General features: G+C 39.9%; 1 protein-coding gene across 1 annotated transcript in view; it reads left to right on the forward strand.

Moving 5' to 3' along the window:
- Window positions 1-22,579, forward strand: part of RRAS2 (RAS related 2) — a 43,866-nt gene extending 21,287 nt beyond the window's left edge. The window contains exons 2-6 of the mRNA XM_071558906.1: window positions 10,302-10,389; window positions 11,115-11,217; window positions 12,632-12,740; window positions 20,547-20,665; window positions 21,125-22,579. Of these exons, the coding sequence (XP_071415007.1) occupies window positions 10,302-10,389; window positions 11,115-11,217; window positions 12,632-12,740; window positions 20,547-20,665; window positions 21,125-21,212 (507 nt within the window). The 3' untranslated portion in view covers window positions 21,213-22,579. The remainder of the gene's footprint in view (window positions 1-10,301; window positions 10,390-11,114; window positions 11,218-12,631; window positions 12,741-20,546; window positions 20,666-21,124) is intronic.
- The last annotated feature ends 2,184 nt before the right edge of the window (window positions 22,580-24,763 follow it).

Raw genomic sequence — 24,763 nt, forward strand, 5'->3', positions numbered from 1 at the left:
GAAAGTCCAATTAACAAGCAATTTGTTTGCAAGGTTCTGAGTTGATGTGAATACTTACACTCTGCTCAAGAGGGGTTTTTTTTGCCATGGAATGAACTTTTTTGATCTGCATTTCAGCTCTTTGTGTGTTCCTCAAGGAGTTATGAAGTCACTTATTTCTTAATGGACCATAAATGTCCTGAACATGGGTCTCCTTAGATCTGCTAACCTGAATGCTGTTGCTGACTGTGTTTTAAGTTAGGTCTGTTACTGAAGTGAAGAGTTATTTTAATTGACTGAAGTCTTCCTCTGTTAATGTAGTTACGTTTATAAACCAAAATCCCTTGCATTATCCCATATATCTTGAGGTGACCTAATGATTTCATGTGCATGGGAACAGGTATTCTATAACTTCTGCCTCACCAGGAGATTTTTTGAGCAACCTTACTTTCTTTTCTCCTACAGCTGAAGTCCCCATTAGCTGGTTATTTACAGTCCTAAAATCAGATAGGTACTGTTAAAAAAAATGTCACTGGCCTCTTGAGATAAAAACTTGTGTTCATCGTGAAGAGCTTATGTGAGCTGCTAGACTAAAAACTGCCTAAACCTGATAAAACTTTATGGATGAAAAGATAGTGTGTTGTGAATATTTTAAACATTCCTTGAATTACAAGTGGCTAAGATCAGGAAGATGAAGTACTTGGTTCATTCGTAGTTCCTGCACATAATTACTGTGAAGCAAAAAATGAAATTAAATCAAATCAAGACTCATCTATACTTGCAGTATAGAGTATGTTTTACAGTCAGACATGTTTCAACTTGAGAAACTGCATAGGCACCTTCAAAGAATTTTGTAGGTGTTTACTGGCATTAAAAGGCATTAATTCAAGGCATTACAAAGAAGTCTTCGCAGACAGTGAAAGTGTACATTCTCTGATCTTGAGTAATGAAAACTGCACCACCAGGAAGTATTTAAGAGGCCAAAGTTTAATGCACGTATTGCCTAAACCAGGTCTCTGTGTAAATGTACTTGGCATTTGGTGTGGTTTGATTTTTGAGACATTAGAGAATTATAAATTGGAGGGAAATGTTCACAGGCTGGTGAGCTGCTAATGTTGAGTTGCTGTACCATGGGGAGAACTGTAAGCGAGGAACTGAAAGGAGATGCAAGCATGATGCAGGTTCAGTTTGAGTTTAAAAGGCTGGGCTGGTTTAAAGATAAGCTGGCAGGAGAAATGAACCCAATTCAAGAGATATTCTAAGTCAGAGTTTCAATTTAATCACAATATTACAATAAATGCAATGACACAAAGAGAAATTGGTTTTAACTCATAAACCCCAGAAGTATAACCCAGCACCCTGGGGCACAAACAGAATGGTGTTTGTTAGTCCCTGTGCTGAGACCCATGTGGTTCCCCTGAGTCCAAAGTAAAAGGAAGGAAAAAACTTGGTGCAGATGATGGTCACAGTCTGGTCAAGAGTGGTGGTCGCAGTCCTGTTGAGGTTCTGGTCCTCCTCTGGATCTGAGAAGTGGTACCAGAAGTCCCCAAACCTCAAGATTATATACCCTCAGGTTCAGGTGGGAGCACCCAGTTCCTCCCCCAGGACAGGGAGTTCTACAGTGGGTGATCTGACTCTGTGAGTCATGGAGTATTTTTGGAATAATTGATGGCCTATTAGCAGCCACTCCCCCTCAGGCTGGGTGTGGAGGTGATAATGACTCCCCAGAGTAGAGTTATCACAGCTCCCCTCTTTCAAAGGCCTCTTTAACACCCAGCTCACACCTGAGGAGGGATCAGGTATGCCCTGGGCAGCTGCTGCAAATGGTCCATCGTTAACAGTTCATGGGAAATGATGTAGAGGGTGTAGAATGCACAGCTTTGGTCACACCCGCACAGTGATAAACTGGTCCCACCTGCTGAACTAGGACAAAGGTGAAAGCTGTTTTTAAAAAGTTACCAATCTGTTGTTTTTAAGGATGTTATTTTAAAATATGTTTATATGCATTGCAAAATATGTGTGAAAGGAAAACCCACTTTCATCAATGTTTGTGTTCTGTACATGTAACCAGTGCCCAGTCTGTCCATAATTGGAATAACAGAATCCTTTAGGTTGGAAAAAGCATTTAAGATTGTCAAGTTGAGGGTGTATTAACACTTTAAAAGGGTTACTCTAGTGGTATGTCTAAGCTTGGCTGGATGTTAGCAAAAAGGGATGTAATTTTTCAATAAAGTAGATTTAATGATTATTCTTTAAACCCCTATGATCTGAACATGTGCTAAGAGACTGCCTTAGTTATGTTTCAAAGATAATTTCTTTTCCCCAAGCAAATCTGCTATCTTTGGGTTTATTGTTAGGTTTAGGGTTTGTTGCTTTTTGGGTTTGTTTTTTTTTCCCCACAGAATCTTGTAATTACCTATTTAGCAGTCACACTTTCCCGATTTCTACCTGTAAACCCAAGATGTTTTGCCAGCCATGCCTTGGGTGCCAGGTTTGAGGGGGGAAAAAATGGAGATTCTTTCCGGTGGTGCTGCAGCCCAGGTGGGATATTGGGGAAGGTAAAGCTACTTTATTAAAAGTAGCAATTGGAGGAAGGGCAAAAATTAGCAGACAGTTTTTTAGGTATGTTGAAAGGTGTAAGAGCTGATAGTGTTCCCTGTCCAGTGCATGAAAGTCAGTGTGATTTCAGTCTTTCATATTGCTGAGTCTTGGTCCACCACAGTATAAGTTGATGCTCTAGAACCAACAAGGCTCTTAAGTCTGTAACACAAGTGAGTCTTGCTGAACCTACCATATGACTGTCTAGAGAAACAACATTGGAAATGAGTGTGTTTATAGATACAGAGTTCAAATGTTCATTTAGGAAATGTAAAAATTACAGGTGCATAAACAGAATTATGTATGTGTGTTAGTCTTCATCTTGAAGACACTTTGCCCTCCATATCCTTTCTTCCCTTGCTTCCTCCATTCTGGGTCATGTTTCCCCATGCTTGTGAGGGAAGCAATCCTAGTTTTGTCTTTAGGCACTTTGGATAGTGAGCAGAACAAACCCTATAAAGAAAAGAGCTGTGTTATATTTAGCTAGGTGCATTAAATGTGCCCATGAACTGAATACAATTTTCTTAGGAATTTTCTGATGTGCTCACTCAGTGATCAGTGTCCATGGAAAAACAGGGAAGGGGGAGAGGGAGAGACAAAAGAGTATGTGGCCATACAAAAGGACTAACTTGCACATTTAGTGTTTCCAGACCATGCACAGCTTTTGACAATCCTTACATTGCATGAAAAAGTTAAGGGGAAGACTTACCTATACTTAACCCAAGGCAGGTGTTTATTTTTGTATCTTACTATCTCTTCTGTCTTTGAATTGTATGCTGGTGGGGGGAGTTAATGGATAGAGTCTAAGACTGCCATGGGTTATTCAAGAGCTTTGCATTTTCCATTATTATTTTCTTCTTAATCAAATCTTAAAGGTTCTGTTAAAGCATCTACAATTATAAAGTTTGGTATTATATGTATATGTGTTGCTAGTTCATCAGGAACAAATAAATCTTTTCAACCTGTGTATGAATCTCCAAAGGGTTTTCGCTGGGGCATTGCTCCTGTCATCTGTCTTTCACTATAACTTTCTTCAGTTTAATCCTCTACTCTTTTTTGTCTGTTTTCACTGCTTGTGACATTGTGTTTCTCATCACTAGATAATGGCAGTAAGTGTAGTTACCAATGACATCTGTTTCCCTGGATAGCTGTAACAACTCTGGCAGTGTACATTAGAACAGTGGGAGGTAATCTAAACTGCAGGAAGCATCACTGGTTACTCACAAGCTTTTAATTTTTATCTTTTGGAAGAAAGAAAGGGGTGATCTTACTATTTGTATAATTAAAAGAAATTTTTAAGGATTGGTAGGAGTTTGAGGTGATTGGAGGATGATACACCTGGTCTTCTGTAGTATAAGCTAGTGTTCTAGTCATTATTTCTTCAGTCTAGTCTTTATCAGGATAATTCTAGACCTTTAGTCTACTATTCTCTGCAACGATCAACATGAAAATACTTCCTCTCATTCTGTGTGACATTTTATGCCAGCAAAGCAGTCTGAATGCCATCTAGAGTACTTCTGTTTGAAATGATGCTGGGTTGCTGTGGGAAGCTCATGCAATCTTCTCTTCTGGTACTGGCTTGGGCACTGCACAAAACTTTTGCAAAGGTGACACTTCCAATCATCAACCCCAACAGCATTCACCTCCTGCTCTCCCAGCAACAACCAATTAGACCTGTCTGGAAATATCAGGTCCTGGGGGACCACCTACTCTTGGGACGTGTATGTTAAGTATTTGAACAAGCTTGCCAGATGCTCTGATCAGTGGTGTGCTTTTAGGTTGCTTTTTTCTGTGACCCAAGTACGTGGGGCTCTGCAAAATACTAAATTTGTGTGTTTTGCTGTGTCTGTTCCTTAATTCTGGAATGCAGTCTGGGTTTGTTTGCTTCCAGAAGTCAGTTAAGGTTTTTTCCTGTGTGTTTTCCTTGTTTTCTAGCCAGACAACTAAAATACTCTAAAAAATTACTTGAGAAGCCTCCTTTGTGCTCTGAAAGGAGGTGATTATTTTAATCTTTTGAGGTGCTGAGGCCTAAGCCTCTGCTTTGCCTAATTACCCCTTCTGCTGGGCAGGTTAGCTCTGGACCTGGGCCAGTGTTGTGCTTGAGCAAGGTTACTGCCACCTTTCCTCTAGGAACAGGTCTGTGGTGATACAGAACCTGTCTGTTTGCTCCTGTGGGACAGGAAAATAGATTAAAACTCCTAGAAGCAGTCTGTCAGCACCTCTGCAGCCTGGAGGAGGGCACAGGGTGACACTGGGCTTGCATTAGTATAGCCTTGGCTGCTGTGCCACTCTTCTTAGGTAGAAGAGTTGAAGGCAGAGGTTGTGGGATTTCATAACTGGCAAAACAGTGAAGGTTGCAATCTGATATATGCAGTCAGTCATTTACATCTTAACTCATGGTCTGAGAAAGCTGTTATAGTGTAGACAAGTACCTTGAACAGAAAGGTGTCCATTTATGGCCCTACTAACTGGCCAGGGCACTAAAGTTCTGGTCTTAAGCTATGTCACTGACTTTGTCTGTGTCTTGGAATGAATGCCAGAAATACCTATTTAAATGAAGAGAACTTGGTGAGCTTTTTGGCTTTTTCTGGGTTAAGTATTTCTGGTATGATCAGTGTGATGTGTGATAGGGCTGTAGCTGTTACTGTTGTTTGTTCTATGCCCATGGTGAAGATGTGCCAGTGCAGGTGGTGAATTGGACTTTACCTGGTGGGTTCAGTGAGTCCAGAGCAAACATGTTCTTGGTGAAGTGCAGGGGAAATGAGGCAGAACCTAGAGAAGGGATGACAGTGTAAGAGGTAGTCACGAGAGAAACTGCCCAAAGAAATACTCTGTCAAGTAGCACTTACGGCCTAGGAGATGTCTTAGGATCTTATATTTCAGGTATCTGGGAATGTACTAAAATCTAAAGTTGAAGCTTTTGTGTGTAGTGTTCACCAATATGTTTGTTTTATGTTCTTGCATACAAATTATAGGTAGGAAGGATTTTTGGGCTATTTGCAATACTTAAATTGTAGATGCTTATTTAAATCCAGAGCTGGTCTGTAACTTCAGCTGGAGGGTGGAAACCCTTCTATTTCCTTGGCTTCACTGGGTTGGAATCAAAACCTTCAACATGTGGAAAAAATTTAAATAAGCAACCAGTGGCTCTTTGAGACTTTATTTGTATGTTTAGTAAATACAGATGGAGATCATAGAGACAGCAAGGATGAATATGTATTTTGGCATGTACCACTTCTTTAGCTTACTTGTAGTGGTGTGCTTTCACTGTGCTGGGCTGCCTTTCACTGCCTTTCAAGCTTTGCGTAAAGATAGAGAAGAATGTTACACAACCAACCTCTGGACTGGAACTTAGAGCAGCTTCCCATTGATGGCATCCTGCTTCTGTCCTTCCTTGAAACATAAAAGTGCAAAAGAAAGTAATCCCATGGCTTCTTGGTTTGTGGACTGGTGATTACTTTATGAAGAGTAAATAAGAAAAGTTGCATAGGAGCTGTGAATCAACACTGGGATGTTTTTACTTCGTTGTTTTTATTAATCTGTGGAGCAGGACTTAAGCCCATAAGCAAGTCCAGCTAATGGGGGCAATTTCTTTATGTGTATTTAAGGCAGCATAAAAAGGAGGAAGATGATAAACTGAGCACAGGTTTTCACATGTTCTCCTTACCAGAAGACTTGAGTGATTGAAACAATGATTTAGGGATTGCTATTGCCTTAAATGGAGAAAGACTGCTAGAGCAGTAGTCTGTATAGTAGTGTCATTACTTCTATGCACTGCAAATAGAAACTCCTGCAAAGGTCAGGAGCTTGTTTGAAAACCATTTTAAGATGACAAGTGTGTGTATAGGAAGGGATTTTGGTGGTGGATTGCTCAGCTATAAGTGATGTATGTAGTGTGGGGATGGGTTTTTGTTCTGTTTGGTTTTTTCCCCATCTGCAAAAGGACTTGTGTCCTTGCCAGCAGGCTTTCCTGTCTCTGGATTTGATTGCCTCAGCAGTCTTAGAAGGGGAGAAAGAACCTAGAAAACCTGTTGCATAATATTTTGGGTAAATTGAATGGCTGATGAGACTATTGGGCTCGACTTCTCTTTTCCCTTCTAGTAGATGGGTGGAAAGAGCCTTGTTTTTTGCTAGTGATTAAGGAAGTGGTATAACAGAAGAGTGTGTTCAAGTTACTATCTTCTTTGAAGGAATTTAATTTCTAATTATTTCCTGCAGGTAGTGGCCAGCTGCAGTGGAGCCAGCTGAATGAGCCTGGTGGCTCCTCTGACTAGTCATAGAAACTCAACTGCTCCTAGAAGAGTAAATCTAATAGCCTGGTCTGTAAGGGTCACCCTAGGGAGCTGTGTGGTGTGTTCTGTACCAGCTGCAGCTTCCTGGTATTGCTGTAGTTTAGCAGGACAACAGCTCTGAGGTGTTAGGATTTGCACATACAGCCTTCATAAAGGACACAGCAACAGGCAGACCTGGATATCCCAACACGCTGGTGTGTGCTTGCTTCTCTAATTTGTCTAGGCTTGGCATCAGTTTAAAACCAGTAGGTTGTCAGTGGTTTTTGTCTGCTGGAATTGTGTTCCTGTTAGTATTTTAAGCAGTTCTGCCACAAACTCCTGGACCTGTTCAAAGCTACTTTTGCTGGTGCGTGGTGTTGGCCTTCCTGGGTGTGCAGGCACCTTTCCAGTGTGGCAGAATGGCATTCAGGAGTAAATGTATGGGCTCATGGAATGTTTCAGCATATGCTCTGCCATGCCTTAATTCTTTAAACACTGCCTGAACAGCAGCAGTAAGGTCCATTTCTGCTCAAATTGATAAATACTGTGTATGCTACGTCTAATTTTTGTCACTCAGCCCTGAGTGAGTAAGGCCTGCAAGCTGTGGTTGTCGTGTTTCCGGTGGCACATGGTCCCAGTGCAACTCAGGAAGACTTTAAAACCAGCAGCTGTTTCAGGCACATGAGTCTTGTCCAGTGCCTGGAGGTAAACCACAACACTAATTGCCTTGCAAACCTCTCCTGTAGTGGCTGTGCCAGCAGATTTGGCAGTGCAACTCCATGGGAGGGAAGAAAATCCTTGTAAGAATAATTGTTAAATGAGGAAGCTCTGGCATCTGCTCATTCTGAATCTGAGATGTGGCTGATGCTGGATCAAGGCAACTTAATCCTTTTTTTAGGGAGAAACGATGTTCCATGTCTGTTACATGTAGGGTTTTTTTTTTTTTAATTAAAAAATTAAAATAAATGCCACTAAACTAAAAAGGGTGGAGGGAATCACAGAAATGCCCTGGAGATTACAGAACATGCTGTAGTTCTTGGCCCTTGGACAGATAATGAGGAAAATGAGAAGAATTCCTCTGAGATTGTTATGGTTTTCTTTTTCTGGACTCTCGTAGAGAAAAACATTGCCCTTGTTGGATATAAAGTTTCTGCTTTAGGTGTTCTACTAATACTCACTAATTCGTGAGAGTGAAAAAAATGTATTCCAAATTCTCTCCTTTATGCAAAACCTGGCATACTTTACCATTTTATGTATGTAAAGGTTCAGACAGTAACTCCGAATTCTGCAGGATGGAGAAATGGAAGCTAAAGCTGGAGAGGGATAAGGAGGAACTTCAGAGTGCATGCTTTATCTTCCAAATAAGAACCCCAAATTTCTAGATACACTGTGTTCTGTGGCAATATGTTCTGCTGTCTACAGATAGGCACTTCTGCAGAGAATCCTGAAGTTTGGGTTCTATGTTTAGGATCCCATGCCTGTTGGCTTGAATATTTTTTTTTTTTTTGCGGGGTGGCTGGGGGGAGGGTAGAGTGTTTTTTGCTGTGGGTTTTTTTTGTTGTTTTGTGTGGGTGGGGTTGTGGGAGGGGTTGCAGCAGGGAGATTGCTTAGTCTGGGTGTGTCCATGCAGAGCGACTGAGACTACTGTGTAGGTGTATCCTGAGAGGACAGTTTACTGATGTCTACTTAAAATGCAAAGGAGCTGTTCAGTGTCTTTGCTGTGGGGGTCAGCGGTTTTTCAGTGTGGTACCAGATCTAAAAGAACAGATGAACAGCAACCTGTACACACTCTTCCTGTGGCCAAGTGCACGATGGCTGTGGTGTATGAGCATAGGTTATATATATAGTATACACAGCTGGTCAAGTGTGTTACAGCTGGTGATGTGTTTCTCCCCGTGAGGCAGCTGCAGCTCAGTTGAGCTCTGCTGGGGAACCCAGGTCTGTGCTGTTAAACCAGAAACCTAGTGTGGCCATATCCAAATGGTGGGGTCAGCTGGTGCATTCAGGACAGCATACTGCAGCCAGCCCTCATGGGCAGCTCCACACTGAAACTGGGCAAGAACAAAGACAGCCACATTAATAAACCATCTGCAAAGAACAGAGTTAACTGTATTCTGCACTGACAGTGGTGTGTATGGAGAAGGTTAGTGGGCTGGTGCTGTGATTTCAGTTCTTCCTTTTTTCCCCCCCTTTTATTTGTTTTTCCTACCATGACATCTGTTAACTTGACTTTGGTAAGTTTAGAGGAACAGAGTGGTGTCTTGTTGGTACCTTTGAGTTTGTGTGAGAGGAAAGAGACTTCAGTGAGAACTATGAATTTTGACATGACTAAGGAGCTGGTTTTGGTGCTATCTTCTTAATGCAAGAACAAAGCCCTCTTTTTTTTCTTCCTACAAGCCAATACGTAGCTTCAGAGCACTCCTAATTCCTTTCTGGCTTACAGAACTGAATAATGTACATAGGTAGTATTCCTTCAGTTCTTCACTGTCAGGATAGTGCATATCTTTAGGATCTGCTGGGAGCACAGAGGAGAAGAAATTTGATTAGGTTTCGGATTTGTTATGCCAGTGTGCTTTAGTTTTAGGTGAAGATAACTTAGCTATGACTGCATGCAAGCTAAAAATTCATCCTTTGAAATCTAAACTTGTTTTCAGATGGCATTGTGACCTCAGTATTCAGTACCATGTCACCCAGCCTCTAGAGACAGAATGTGCTTTGCTCTGCAGTTTGGGTGATAAACAAGAGACTGGTAGTATCTGGTGGGACCCTGTGCTTAGGCAGTGGGTGACACAGGCATTTTGTGGCTTATTCTGCTTCCACGGATTGTCTTTTTGGAGGCTTAAAGTCTTTGTGTGTGCTTAAAGTCGTTAAAACCAGGAGAGAAATCCTGACAACGAGGATGACCCAATAAACTTTATTCAGCTAACAAACTAGGTGCCACTTGTGCTGTATAGAGCTGTTGCTAGAAGTTATTATAAGACTTCCAGAGAGTTCTAAAAACAGCTGGGAAAATCCTGGTACTTCGTAGAAATTACTGGCTCTTGGAACAGGGAAGAAAATTCTGGAAACTTTTGAGAATTCCAAAGAACTTCTCAACCCTACCAGAAGTTCAGAGAAACTTAGCAGTTATAAGAGACCTTAGCAGCCCCTGGAAACTAAAAGTTTCTGAGGATTCCTGCTGAGAAATTCTAGAAGCTGCCACTAATGTCTAGAAAATGCTAGAAATCCTGTGGGAATCCAGTAAACTCAGTGACTCGTATAGTAGTTTCTACCATTTATGAGCTTTTACTAAGAATAGGAAAGCCATTACCTATTACTTTGGATCAAGTGTCAAATGGTTGTATGTAAGACGCAAATCTTCCCTAAGCTGTCAAGTGTACAGTTTTAGCATCTTCCTCAGTGATTGTCCCTTATGTGCTTGTCTAACACACAAACTTGTTTTGTTTTCTGCAGTCCTACTTTGTTACGGATTATGACCCAACAATTGAAGACTCCTACACCAAGCAATGTGTGATAGATGAGAGAGCTGCGCGCTTGGACAGTAAGTAGCCCAGCTAAAGCTCAGTCTAACATCCTGTCCCTGTCAGTGCCTGTGTTTACATTTGTAGGCATCAAATGAAATACAGCTTAACAACTGCTCAGCATGTGTTTGTTTTTCGTTTTTTAAATGTAAATGTGTAGCTGATAAAAGCTACCTCCCTTTGTTTTATTAATGAGATGCCCAGGGTTTGAAGTGCTTCTGCCCTGTGTGGAAGTATTGCTCTTCGAATTTGATGTTGTCTGAAGCCATAGTGTCCAAAAATCTAGGAGAGTTTGTATAACTCCTAGCAATTACCTGGGTGACATGGTGGAGTGAAGTGCACATCTCTTGGCTGTTCTGTACTGCTTCTCCCAAGAGCAATATAAATGCTTTTCTTCTAAAATTTTGGTTCTCCCTTGTTAGTGATTTCTTTAGGGAAAAACCAACAGCTCTCCCAACCCTCACCCCCATGGCATTTTCCAGCTGTTTCAGCTGATCGTGAAGTACCAGAAGTCCTCAAATTTTTTGTTGTTCTGTTTGTTTGATAGGTCTTGGATTGTTCAGTCAGTGCAAGAACTTATTTGGAATATTAGCAAAAAAATCCAGAGTATCTGTGAAAAGTTGTTTCTGCTCAACTATAATGTACAGGAGAGGCTCTCATAATATCTTACTAGGAATTATTTTTTTTCTCAGTCTGTACTCTGAGCACATGAAATGCAGTAATCTATATTTTTGCTTATGTTCAGTTCTGGATACAGCAGGACAAGAAGAATTTGGAGCCATGCGTGAACAGTACATGAGGACAGGAGAGGGTTTTCTGCTTGTTTTCTCAGTCACAGATAGAGGAAGGTAAGCTTGATGTTAAGTTGTTAAAGCAAACAAGTTCTAATTATTCTTAAGTTGCACTTTATCCTTAATTGAAGTAATCTCAATATAGAAACCTTAAGTATGCATTCACTCTTAGGGTCTAGGTGTGACAGTCTTTCAGCACTTATGACAACCAATTTTGAACCAATAACGTATTGAAAGTATCTGTTTCTTTCAATAGATGACTTGAAAGCATACCCAAAAAAAAGACAGCTCTAATTCAAGCATTTTTATTACAGTCCTGAATACCCGTTTTCTGGAATTGACTGGTGTTTGTGGTCTTCATCCCCTTGCCGTGCGCAATGTCAAGTACTTGGCTCTGGCTTTCTGAATGACTATGTCCAGTTTAGGTTATTTCTCTGCACTTTTTTGGAGGCAGCGCTCACCCTGCTTCCTCCCATGAATTGACTGAATAGCTGCAGAATGGAGGTGAAATGTATCTTCTTGGAAGCTTGTGAGGAGCTATGCTTGTGGCACACCTTTCTAATTCACCTTTGAATGAGACGTCTGGCTACCCAATTTTTTTAACATTACTTTCTTACTAATGATGATCTTGCTTTTAAATTTTAATTAGGAAATTTAAGTGTAAATTCTTTCAGATTATATGCTAAGAATTAAATACAGTGCCTGGGAGGGCTCCAAAGGGATGTGGTTGTCTGCAAGCATTTGTGCTGAAGCTCCTTATGAAGCGATGTAGCTTTAACAGTGTTCACTTGAAAACAGTGATTTCCTTATTTATTCTCCAAAAAGCCTTGTTTAGGCCAGAATTAACTTGTTTAATATACTGTTCTAGAAGAAGCTTTCTGCTTTGCTCACCTTTCCTTAAACACTGCTGGAATATTCCTTACTGCTTGAACAGCATCAGTATCTGGTGTAACTTGGTAACTGGAAGGCTTTCTGATCATTTAGCCCTGCCGTTTTCTGGTTTTGAAGGGAAAAAAACTTTCCAGCTTGGATCTCCCAAAATTCCGAGAAGTAGTTATGGAGGTTTCCAGCTGAAATACTGATCGTCAGGGTCTCTAGGCTGTAGTTCAAATAGTTGAGCTCCAAAATCAGTATTTGTAGAGTGGACTGTAGCTGCTTGATTCTCTGCAACACATTGGCCTCCGTGTCTCTATGGACTGAGACACGGTAAGCATTGTGCTCACCCTGCAGCCCCACCTAAGCCCAGTGCATAGCACACTGCTGTCTTGAGGATTTTTTTTTTTTTAGTTTGCGTTGAATGGTTCTCTAACTGGTCATGCTGTGACAGCAGACTCTGGAGTGCCTGCAGCTGTCTGTGCTTGTGTGTCATGGCAGGGCAAGTCCAAATAAGTGACTCATCATTTCTGAACTTTTGCAGAACCTGAGAATCTATCAATTAGTACACTGATGGTCTACTTTTATTCTTTTACAGTTTTGAAGAAATCTATAAGTTTCAGCGACAAATTCTTAGAGTGAAAGATCGCGATGAGTTTCCTATGATTCTAGTTGGCAATAAGGCAGATCTGGACCACCAAAGACAGGTAATTCATTTGCTATTAATTACTGCCCACTTTCTTCCACAAGCTTTACAGTTTTCCTCCCCAAACCAGAATGGGAACAAAAAAAAAAAGGAAAAAAAAAGAAAGTCATATCATACAAACTAATTCCAATGCAAGAAATTGCTCTCAGTTTTTGTGCTAGAAGAATCTTAAAAACATTATGGCATTCCACTTACAGCACATCTTCTGTCTGACTCAATGGGGTTATGTTGAGACCAAATATATTCAGAGTTGAGAGCTTTCTGTCATGACTTGATTACTCAGGCATGAACGTGTCTAATTCCTCTGTTCTGTTACTCACGGCCACGCTGTGCCAAGCAGAGTGCATTCCAGCACTAGCTCCAGCGATCCTTAGACTTCAGTGCTCTTGCTTTTACTTTTCACTGCTGTTTTGTACAAAGTAGTAGTTGTTCAGTTTTCTCTTTGGCCACTCATCTTCTGTGTGACTGACTTAAAGGTTTAAAAGTTGGGAAGTCCAGCAATACAATTAATGTTGTATTTATGTATTTTAAAGTTTTGAAGCTAGTAGATTTCAACCTCTCCCCTAGTTTTAAGATAACTTGAAAGATTTAGCTTAGAATGATTTTAAAAAGGATCCTTAACTGTTTGCTCCCTATTTGTTATTGATTTTTAATTAATCAAAGTGATTTGAGCTAAAATCAAAATAATCTTACAATAGCAGCAGCAAAGGAACAGATATCAAACTTCTGTTTTCTTCAGCAACTTATGTGAGAAGCTTAATATTTTCTCTTGAGACAGTAAGATGACATATAAAGCTTGATAGCAAACACATGATTTTTTTTTTCTGAGGGTAAACTAAATATTACTAAAATTGCTATAATTATTTTAAGAGTTTGACAAGGAAAACTTGGCATTAAACAATCAGATACTCTCAGAGTTGTATACCATGGCATGGCTTAGCTTCTGCCCACAATTGCTCACATAGGTTTTGTTCTTTGTTAAATAAAATAGTTTCTCTGTCAAAAAGCAGTGTCTGGAACAAAAAAAAATTAGGCTCACATCAAATAATGCTAGAGTTCACTGGATGAGTACATTGTTGAATGAATTTTCTGAATACTACATCAAACATTCAGTACAAAAAAAGTACCTGTTGAGTATGGTCCCTTGACTTGCCTCTTTATCCCAGAAGCTGTGTAGAAAGATCATGATAAACTTAAAACCTGTACTGAGAGATACTACCCTGAAAGTTTGCACAGAAGTAGCTCACAAACTCATCAGAAGTAACCTCATATACTCACACATGCACAGAACTATCAGCCTGTCCTTGAGGCAGAAGCAAAACTTTGATTCTTCAGTTACCATCATGCCCCATCAAAATTTCCAGGTTTAACCCTTCAAGTCCTGAAACATACGTACTTTATCTCGTGCACAAATGTTGGCATGGAAACCACATAGGTGAAACTGAACTATTCTGCTGATGGTAATAGCTGAAGGACGAACATCTACGCACTTGGGAGGAAAACAATGTCATCACTGTCATCCCCAATTCTCAGACAATACCTGCAAATGCAGCTGGTAACCCTGTAGATCCATTTCTAGAAACAGTACAAACTTTGTCCTCTGTCTTCCACCCTCATAATGTTATTGCACTGCCTCTGTTTTGCTCTTATAGGCAGAAAGGTGCCTGTCACCTGTTGTACTCTATCCCTCTGTACCTGGTTTCTGCTGCTTTTTTAGATTATGATGGACTGCTACACATTCAAGCTCTAAGCAGTTGTTTTTAAATTGCTTAACTTTGCAGTTTTGCTGCGTGTATCTGAATGCAAAAGCGTATGTCCCCAAAATCTTCTTTTGCTTTTTATGGCTCTGTTAATTGTCTTAACTGAGTAGATGCTGAAGAGCATAGCTTTTGGTGCTCTCACTCACCATTTATGTGCAATTGATGGATTTTTCGCTCCTATCTTAAGCTAGGGTTTAGGCAGATGTAGCTGAAAAAACACTTCTAGGTTGCTGAAACGGCTACTTGTATGTTCTTAACTCTTCCCTGCCCCTTCCTCATCACATGGTGTGTTTCAGTTGGCCTTAAGTCAGTGTGAAGGAATGGTTTGGGGATGCTGAGCTGACATAATTTGTCCCCAGAAGGGAGAGGCTCCCCTCCCTCTTGACTTCACATTCCCACTCTTTCCTTTGCTGGCCCTAGCTCTCACTTGAAGCACTTACAGTTGAATCATCTTTCTGGATGGGGAATAAAACAGATGAGCAGGAATGACTTCCTGGGACCTATGTGAGCTGAATCAGCTTACAGAAAGACTTGAGTGCCAGTTCTGTAAACATGGGCAGGGATGGGACTGTGGCTTGGAGAGCAGGGAGGAGTTGGGGTGGGGGCAAGAAAGTGAGACCTCGCCTTTTGGCCGCAGCAAGCAGTTAGATGTTATCAGCTGAGTGCTAAATGCAGCCAGAATCTCCACTTCATCAGTGGGGTTGTTTCTGCTCCATCATGTGAACTCGTGATACAGGCATCCAGTCAGTGAGTGGGACCAGCTTGCTAATCTTACTGCAACTAGCACTGCCACTATGCCTCCCCAAACTAGGAAAAACTTGAGCCTGACAAGCAAGGTCATACTGCTCTGGCTACATGTTTGTTGTACAGGCAGCTGGCATGGGAGGTCTTCGGGGCAAAGGTGAGAGTACTCCCTACCTTGGCTAGGCGTGCAGGGGTGAGTGGGAAGTGGAGAGTGTCCCTAGGCTGTAACTTATGGTCAAAACCAGGAGAAGGACTGGTCTTCTTCGTTTTTGCTTTTTCCATCTGCTGATCTGTGAGACCTCACTTGGATTACTTCCAAAACCTGTTCAGCCAGGCTGGTGTTAGGCTGCAGGCCTTTTACTTGTCTGGTTCTACTAGATGCCGTCTTTCTCTCAACTGTTTTAATCCCAACTGTACATTTTTCAGCTTGAGAATTTAAGTAGCATTTTTCAGAATTTCAGGAAGCTGGGTGTCAGTTTTTTAGAGCAAAACTGCTTGTACTGAGGATCTGCCTGCTTTTTCCAGAAGACAGGAAGTAGACTAGTGGAGCACATGCTACCTCTGAGAGACTAAAACTAGGTTAAAGAAAGTAGTTTAGTGTGCGTTTGGATTGGCAAATGATACCCAACAGAACTAACAAAGCTTCCCAGGGCCCAAAAGAGTTAAATGTGTACAATAGTTTTGGATGTCTCAAGGGTCTGACCACACCTTTATCCAAGTAACTGTATCGAGGTTGAACAGAGTACAGAATACTATCATTGTGACACCATAAATCTGGAAGCTAATGGGGTGTAACTAATCATCCTTGTGCGGTGCCAACTGTTTCTCAGGAAATACATGAACTGAGTTGTACAGCAGAAATGCACAAACAATTGTATGATTTTGGTGAACTGTTGGGGCTTAGTAAAGGTATAGTCTAAAGTAGTGTTGGCTCTTATGTACCATAGAGCAACTCACAAGTGTTTTTGGAAGAAGAGACATGAAACAAGTTTGAAATACTGATTTAATATGGTAAAAACTGTATAGAGAAGTGGAGTTAAGCAACCTTCTTGTGACTTTTGTATCTCAGTATGCACAGGTTAGGGCGACAAATTAAAATGAGGCATTAGAGGACAAGCAAGCATTAATCTATAAAATGTATGATAAGGAAGCTGCTAATATTTCCAAATTCCCCAATCAGTCACAGATTGCTGACTCTGAAACCAGAACTGAAGCACCATCTCTGGTTGCTCACACCATGTAACAGTCTCTCTTAAATGAGTTAATTCCATACAACTTGACACTGGATGTTTCTGCAGTAACATAATTGAGTGGAGCACCAGATGTTTTAATAATAATCACTACTGTTGGAGTAGACTTGTCAGTGCAGGATATATTGACTTTTTGTAGATAACTGCTATCATAATCTGGGTCAAGTCTGTTCACTCCCGAGATGGCAGGGTTTCAAGAAAAATCCAAGTTGCAACAGGAAAGTGCTTGGGTTTCATTAAATGCTAGTTCTTCCTTTGCATCATGACTGAACTAAGTGACCTAGTGCTGAGATCATCTCTGCTGCTAGATACCTTTAAAGCAAGGTTTTTAAGAGAGGTCCATGGGTCTTCTGTTTACATGTAGACAGATGATGAGCAAAGCTGGCAATCCCAGGCAAGCAGCCTCTTGCCTTGACTGGCAGCAATGTAAGTGCTGGCAAACAGTGAGTATGTTTGGTTTGCAGACTCACTGCTTCACTAATAGCTTGGCCTGAGATGGCTTATTTCAGGGGGGTAGACAGGTACAGGGATCTGGGTGGTGGCCTATTGAAATGCATTAACATTTTGGTTTGGCCTTTCTCCTACCTATTGCTTTCTTATATGAAAGAGTGACAACAACTTCTTGCAGAGGTAGGATGTTATGGCCATGTACAGTGACACCTCTGTGGTCGCACAGCAATTACACCTTCAGGTCTTCCCACAGCTTGTGTGATTTTGAACTTTACAGATAATGAGCAACTGGGCATCTGATTTAATATTTGAATACAGCATGGCAGTCTGAGTGTGTGTCAGCGCTTCATAACCACAGTTTGCATGTGCCAAAGTGACCTTTGATATGAGAATGTGGACAAACCAGAATTAGTGGATAGTGAACTACTGCTGCAGGAAAGCACTATGGCAGCCCATTGTAAGCGTGACCAAGCAGCACTTGTGAGTGGGCTGGTGAGGCAGAAAATCAGGATGACAGATGCACTCTTCAGGAGCGGATGGGAAATGTTGCTGTGCCTAGAGATGGTAGGGTGAACAAAAGGTGGTAGAAATGGATTTGTCTCAAACTTGAGGAAACACTTAACTGCTACCTACTGACAGGAGTGTAATGTGACCCTTAGTCTTTGCATCTGCCTTTAGCCTGGACACTTAAAACAGTCTTAGGTTAGGCAGTCTTGTAGAGTGCTTTAGTTGAGGGCAAGCATAGAAACCTCAGAAATTAATATATTTCTGACAGATACCAGATACCATAGTGAAGAGAGGTGGCCGTATGTACATAGAATTCTTGTGCAGATACTCAAATGGAAACTGTTTCAGAAAGGATGTTAAGGAGATGAAGAATAAGCTTTTCCATGTTTGACTTGCTCACATCTTCTGTAATGGGTTTTCATTTGAGAAACTTGTCCTAAATGACTGAACAGTGTGATTAGTGATATCTAAAAACAAATAGTAAAACATCGTATAGCAAAAAGGATAAGCATTTGGTGATTCTCATTTGTATTCAGCCTTAAGCTTGCTAAAACTGCAGAACCAATATACACAGATGTACACACAGTTACTACCATAAAATCTGTGCTTCTCTTCTGTCAAAATAACATACAGACTGCTTTGAGGAAAAAGGGTTTAGTTTTCATTTTACTCGTGATTTTAAATAAGCTGTCCCATCACGTTTACTGAAAAACATGTGTTACAGGGTTGTTGTACTCGAGAAAGGACAACATAAATATGAAAATTCATGTTTTTATTTTCAAGCATTTCTTTGTTTGTACTTACATGTGTCTCAGCTTTGAAGATGGAACTGCTATCTTCTGTCCTCCAACTTACAGCTTGGCCACTGCAATGTTTCTGTAGTGTTTCCAAACAAAATATTTTTTAAACTGACTTTGAGGTCAGTAAAACTGACCACAAGCTACTTGACAATATACTTGAAAGACTGAAAAAAAAGATTATTTTGGAATTAAGCAGTTACAGATATTTTAATAAATAAGGACCTTAATGTAATGTATCAATAATATTGTAACTGCAGAATATTGTGGAAGTGTAGCTTGACTTTGTTATAGTGTTAGTTTGACTTGTACTTCTAATGTGCTTTAGATAAAATAGTGAAGAAAGTGGTAACCATAAATGTTTAAAGACTGAGTTCAGTTTCTCCTCAGGAATATACATTATTTGCCAATTATTTATGTTTATTAGACTTCAGCCTCTCACTTTCTGTGGCTGCAATGAACTATGCAGAGATGAAAAAGAGTCAAAGGGGTTAGTTTTGCAAAACCTATTGTATCCATACTTTAACTTATTTGTCTGAGTGAGGCAGAGATGTGTAGAAGGTTCTGGAAGCTCTGATGCAAAGTGAGAGATTCTGCATGTCACTGATGGGCCAGGAAACAGCCATGAATGTATGTCAAAGTGCAGCCTTCATAAGCTTTGCCATTAGGATATTTCAACATCTGGGATTAGAGTGGAGAGTTGAATTGTTCTAACTAGAGGAGCAGAAATCTTCATTATCATTTAGTTTTCAAGCAGCAGTGGAGGATTGACAGATTCCAGTTTTCTCCTTACGTGCCTTGCAGTTAAAGAGGCAGCTCCAGTAGCTGATCTTGGAATTGGGTTGATTTTAAGGATTGGTTTTTTGGCTTCAGTTGATGATAACACAGAAATAAACCTAGTGCCTGTGAGTGTTTGAGCTCAGCAGATGCATCCTGAGTTACTCCAGTTAATGGCAGTGGAGTGCTGGGAACTCCTTGCAGAGCGTTGTGAGGGTTTAGTGAGAGCAGCCCTCGGTGCAGCAGGGAATGTATGAATATAGTACCAGTGGGGATGCTAAGGACAGAGGAATCAGACATGTGGAGATGCCATGGACACGAAGGCTCTCAAACCACTGTGTAGCTGTTAGGAAACTATTTTGCTAGCTGAAAAGTACTTCTAGGTCTTGCACTGTGGTGAATGCTTCCATTGCTTGTCTATTCCTGTCTATTTCCGTTTCTGTGTAGCTTCTTAATATAAGTGAATATTCCAAATGCCTTTTCAAAACTAATTTAAAAATAAACCCTCATTATTTTTGTTCTTATCAGTCCTCTATGTGCTGGTTTAATGTTTTTCTGTAAAAGCAGAATCTTTGACATTTCTTTCGCTAGGCATTGTCTTGGCAAGATCTGTTGTACTTCCTTTTATCACCAAAAGCTGCCCTTTCCTCCCTGGCCCTGTGGGTGACCTTCCCGTTGAAGCCTCACATGCCTCGTGCTACTCAGTGTGGCCTTCTGTTCTCTGACCTCACTGCTTTCCACTTCAAAAATACAAAGTGATCTCCTTTGGTTTTGCCCTATGACCGACTTAGTCCTCCTTCCTACAGTGGTCCACTAGCTTCCTGTCTTCTGCTTCATCACTTTAAATTTTATATCAACTTTTTTTGATGCTCATGATTTCCTCTGTTGTCTCAAGGAATCAATACGTAGAGAGGGTTTAATGTTTCTGGATTATATGGAGTAGTCATGGATTTTTTTTTTAGAGCTCTGGTAATATAAGCCTACATTTAAAATAGGCTGTATTAATATATTGCATGTCATAAATATATTTTTAATGACTTTTATAAAGATTTAGAAGCTAAACAGCAGTTGTTGTTTTAAAAGTAGTCTATTTTTTTTTAATTCTCTAATTTAGCTGGAACAATGAAAAAGTGAATTTAGCAATAGTCTTCACAATTGAGTTAGTAATCCAGGAGATGTTGACTGAAGCACTTTGTTTGAGGTGGAGCAAGGATCCCTTGTCTGCCTTTGATGGAAAACTTGGTTTTATGCAGAACTGAAGACAAGATATCTGGGGAGAGGGAAATTTCTTGGAGAGCCAGTCTTTGTCTATTGCAGAATAGTCTTCACTTGCTTTTGAAAAGATACATTATGTGGGTTTGTTTCTCAGTTGTATTATGTGGATAGGGTTGACACTGCACTGTGGCCAAATAAGCATTAGTGTTCCAGCGAAATGGATCCTTAACATGTGTATGCAGTGTCTACTGGTACAGTCCTGCTTGTAGAACCCTTGAACTTAATGATTGATGTCTGTCTGTTACAGGTGACACAAGAGGAAGGCCAGCAGCTAGCACGGCAACTTAAAGTAACGTACATGGAAGCCTCAGCAAAAATCAGATTGAATGTAGACCAAGCTTTTCATGAACTTGTCAGAGTTATAAGGTATGATAACTTGAGACAAGGTAATTCATGTCCCTATACTAATGGGTAGCTACAGCAAATGTATTGAAGTGGGAAATCTGCTTGCTGTAACCTGTGAGCTTCGGCCAGTGCGCTCCATTATAAAATACTCATATATTGGGAAAAATGTTTAAATGAATCTAATATATATTTGAAAGCTAACTTTGTCACCTTAATCTCTCAGATTTTACTGGTCACCCAGTCAGTAAATGTGATAAACTAGATCTGAGATTGGCTTTCTGTAAAAAATTTTCTTAAAAAAAAAAAAAAAAAACAAACCAAAAGGTGAACTCAAAAACTGCCATTTATGTAACCTGTAATTTCAGTGTAAAAACAAAGTCCATTCCCTTAAAAGTGTAAAAAGAAAGTGTTAAATACAGTAGTTATGTTTATTTACCTGAAAATAATACTGTGAATTTAATTTGAAATATCTGTTTCCAGGAAATTTCAGGAACAAGAGTGCCCTCCTTCACCAGAGCCAACACGGAAGGAAAAAGACAAGAAAGGCTGCCATTGTGTTATTTTCTGAGAAACCCAAGAACCAAGCTATCAACTGCCAGATTATTTTTTCCTTCCATCATTTTACATCACTTCTGGTATTGGTCTAGCCTTATATGTGCATGTCCTAAAAGTGGTCACCAGAATAGCCTTAGTCCAAGAAGTTGGCAGAATAGTTCTTGAAGAAGACTCAGTCATCCTGGGGCAGACTTCAAACCAAAACACTAAGGCTGCTTCTCTAATACCACAGTTCCTTCCTTCTCTCCCTTCAAAGCTTGCACCTTGTGGAGTTTTATTCGCAAAGGAGATGAAACAAAACCGTGTAGGACAAGGTGTTGAAGTGATGCATAAGTTGTCTCTTGTGAATTAATTTATTTTTACTTCTGACATTTCGTTAGCTTTTACAGAGACCTATATTGAAGTATAGAGAATACTTTTTAAAAAAGGGGTGGATTGGCTTTTTTAATTTTTTTGCCCTCAGTTAAATTAGACTTGAGTATTCAGCTAGCCTTAAGAAACCTACACTGATTTTCATTGTCAGCAAAAATTTTCATCTCTCATTTATGCTGCAGTTTTATTTCGGTGGCCAAAACAGTCTACTGTATTTATTTTATGAATCCAGAACAGCTACAGGATGATTACTACTACTATTAGGATATGGCCAAATACCTGAGCTCATTCTGGATTGAGGCATTTCATCTTAAGAAATTTCACATTATGTTTGGAAACAAATTGTGTCTTCCTTTGTATTTCTGGGTAAGGGATTAAGGAAAACTAAAATTGTAGCTGTTTTTGTTTCATGTGATATAAAAATGAATTTGATCTTTCCATTGTCAGAGATGATTAAATGTTTTTGCTATATACTTTTATACATTATTTTCTTATCAGACTAGTTAACAAGTATTTTTATATGTTTGTAAGCAAATATGCTTTCACAGCATAACTTGTGTATATGTAAAGATGAGTATTTAATTCTCACAGTTCACTTTTAACTGACAAAATGTGGGATTTGCCAAACTGTGGTAAGCTTCTCCTTCCTTTTCTGGTTATACCCAAGAATGGCCAAGTATAGGCCTGCCCAGCACATCCATAGAGTAAAATCTAGTGTTGTCTTTTAATGAATTTCAGTATCCCTTACTAAAGACTGACCATTATGTGAATTATTAAACTGTAAGACTTTTAACTGATTGTTTAGTTAAACTGTGGATGGTTGTTTAATTTTGAGTTCTGTGGATTGTGTTTAAACAATTCAAGAGTATGGTCCCTGATATTGAAATACTGAGTGGTATTGCACAGTTGTCACCTTACCGAATGTGTCCAACAGTTCTTTGAAACTTGATTATTAAGCAAACCCTTGTATAACTTCAGGTGCTAGAATTAAAGATGATCTAACCATTACTGGGGGGTAAGCACACTGCCTCTTTCTGACTCTTTTCCAAAACATGAATTTTTTGGGGGTGGGGGGAAGTGATAGAACCTGGCTAGGGGATAGAATATGCATGTCTGCACAACCCCTTCTTCAAGCTTGGAAGTAAAAAGCCATTTCAATTTAAATAATGACATGATAAAAACTGATGTTTGTTTTGGCTTGAAGTATGTAGTCAGTGGTCTAATCAACAATACTTGTGTGTTCAGCTTATGCTCACTTTCAGGTGCTCTGCCATAAATCTGTACACATGTCGAGAAAATGGGGTTTAAACAAGTTTTGTTACCTTTACAGCTGAAAGAATTAAACTTTGACATAACACTAGTGCTAGGCATTGCAGAGGATTTTAAAGGCTTTTACTGTAATTTAGATTAGCTTGTGTAATGTAGTTTTGAGAGAGTGGGTAGCTTCCCCCTGTTCCAGTGGATTTATTGGCTGATGAAAGGCTGCTTAGGAGGAATGTGTAGAAGATTCAAACAAAAAGATGCAGTGGGAGCACATTTGGGAAATGTATTGCATTTTTCAAGTCAAATGTAAGAAATTAGTGTGTAGCAACCACCACATGTTTTCTTAACTATGTAAAGCTCTCTAGAGTTAAGTCATTGAATATGTAGCATTAGAATGAGTTGACAACAAATTACACCATGTATGTTGAGAATGAACTTGTGGGGTGCAAATATCTTTAAGATTATCAGTTTTTTCCCTTTTTTTTAAGCTTTTCACTCATAGTAGAATGGTTTTAACTAGTCGGCTGTTATATAGATAAATCTTTTAACATGCAACTCCTTATAACTGATGGAGGAGACAGTAAAGCCCCCACACCTTTGCTTTCCCTCTTACAGAGTGGTGAAGTGGTTGATGCAAAGCAACCTACTTCTCCTAAGCCCCTTTGTAAACATGGTGAACTTTACAAACATGCTAAACAAAAGTGGGACCACCAACAGCTGCTGTGGTGCTCTGCTCCAAGAGTATTAACAATGTAGGCATTATGATCCTACTCTTTAGACTTGAAGTAAATATTTAGAAAATAGTACAGGTTTTTGGCCACTCGTGGTGATCTAGGTTGCCGTGAGTTCAAAACAGCTCAAGGTACTTCAGTGATTTGCTTTTCTAATTGTTGTACCTGAAGGTAATGGTGAAAAATGAAAATTCTGGCCCTAATGTGGAGCTTGAAAAATAAAACGGGTATCTTGTTAGTCTTTCCAAAAGTAGTAGCCTCTATCCACATACCTTGGATTAGTTGTGAATTTACAACATTGCCACCTTGCTGTAGGATAGAGTTTAGCTGGCAACCTGAGAGAGTTTCTTATGTCTTTACCTGGCAGAAGGAATGCTTAAAAATTTGTCACTTACATTTGAAGTTATTTCCATTCAAGGCAACATCCTTAAGTCCTTTAAAACTTACAGTTCAGGAATCTGGGATGCTTAAAATGTTCCCAGCACAGAGTACTGTCTGGATCTGTTTGAAAGCACAAAATGACTTTTTCTGGAATGTCTCACTGCTGAACCTGCTACTCCACTGGATGAGGTAGATTGGTCTGCTCACAGGCAAAAGCCTTTTTATGAATTGGACAAGTGTTATGAGTGGCCCAGAATGAGGTAAGAATTAACTTCCATGTGAGTTCTCTAGTTCCTTATGCCTGCTGTGATCAATGTATTTGCCTTCTCTAACCTGGAAACTTCTCTCCATGAATACTCATATGTGAATTAACATTCACATAAAGAGGAGAATTTCCAAAAGTATTACATCACGTCCTCTAAAATCTGCATTTTATTGTAACATGGGCTGGTCAAGGATAGTAGAGCCAGTAATAGTGCTGATAATTATAAATTGACTTTGTGCAGATAGAAGATAAGGAGTAGAACTAGTTGCTTGGACTGTTTCCAGCCTGTTGCACTGGACATCTGCTCAAGCTGTGTGCTACTGGTCAGTCTTTCTGATGCAGGTTAGAACTAACCCAGTGTGGTGAAACTGCAGGCTGTGTAGGTATGTGAGGTGAAAGATCTTTCTATCAGTTGTTTCCCTTTGGTTTCTCAAATGTAAGTTTATACAAGGCAGGATATGCTGTCACAGAATCGTTAGGCCTGGAAAAAAATCTCAAGGTCATGGAGTCCAACCTTTGACTGAACACCACCAAGTAAACCATAGCACTAAG

Source organism: Pithys albifrons, chromosome 6, assembly GCF_047495875.1.
Source record: "Pithys albifrons albifrons isolate INPA30051 chromosome 6, PitAlb_v1, whole genome shotgun sequence".
Taxonomy (NCBI): domain Eukaryota; kingdom Metazoa; phylum Chordata; class Aves; order Passeriformes; family Thamnophilidae; genus Pithys; species Pithys albifrons.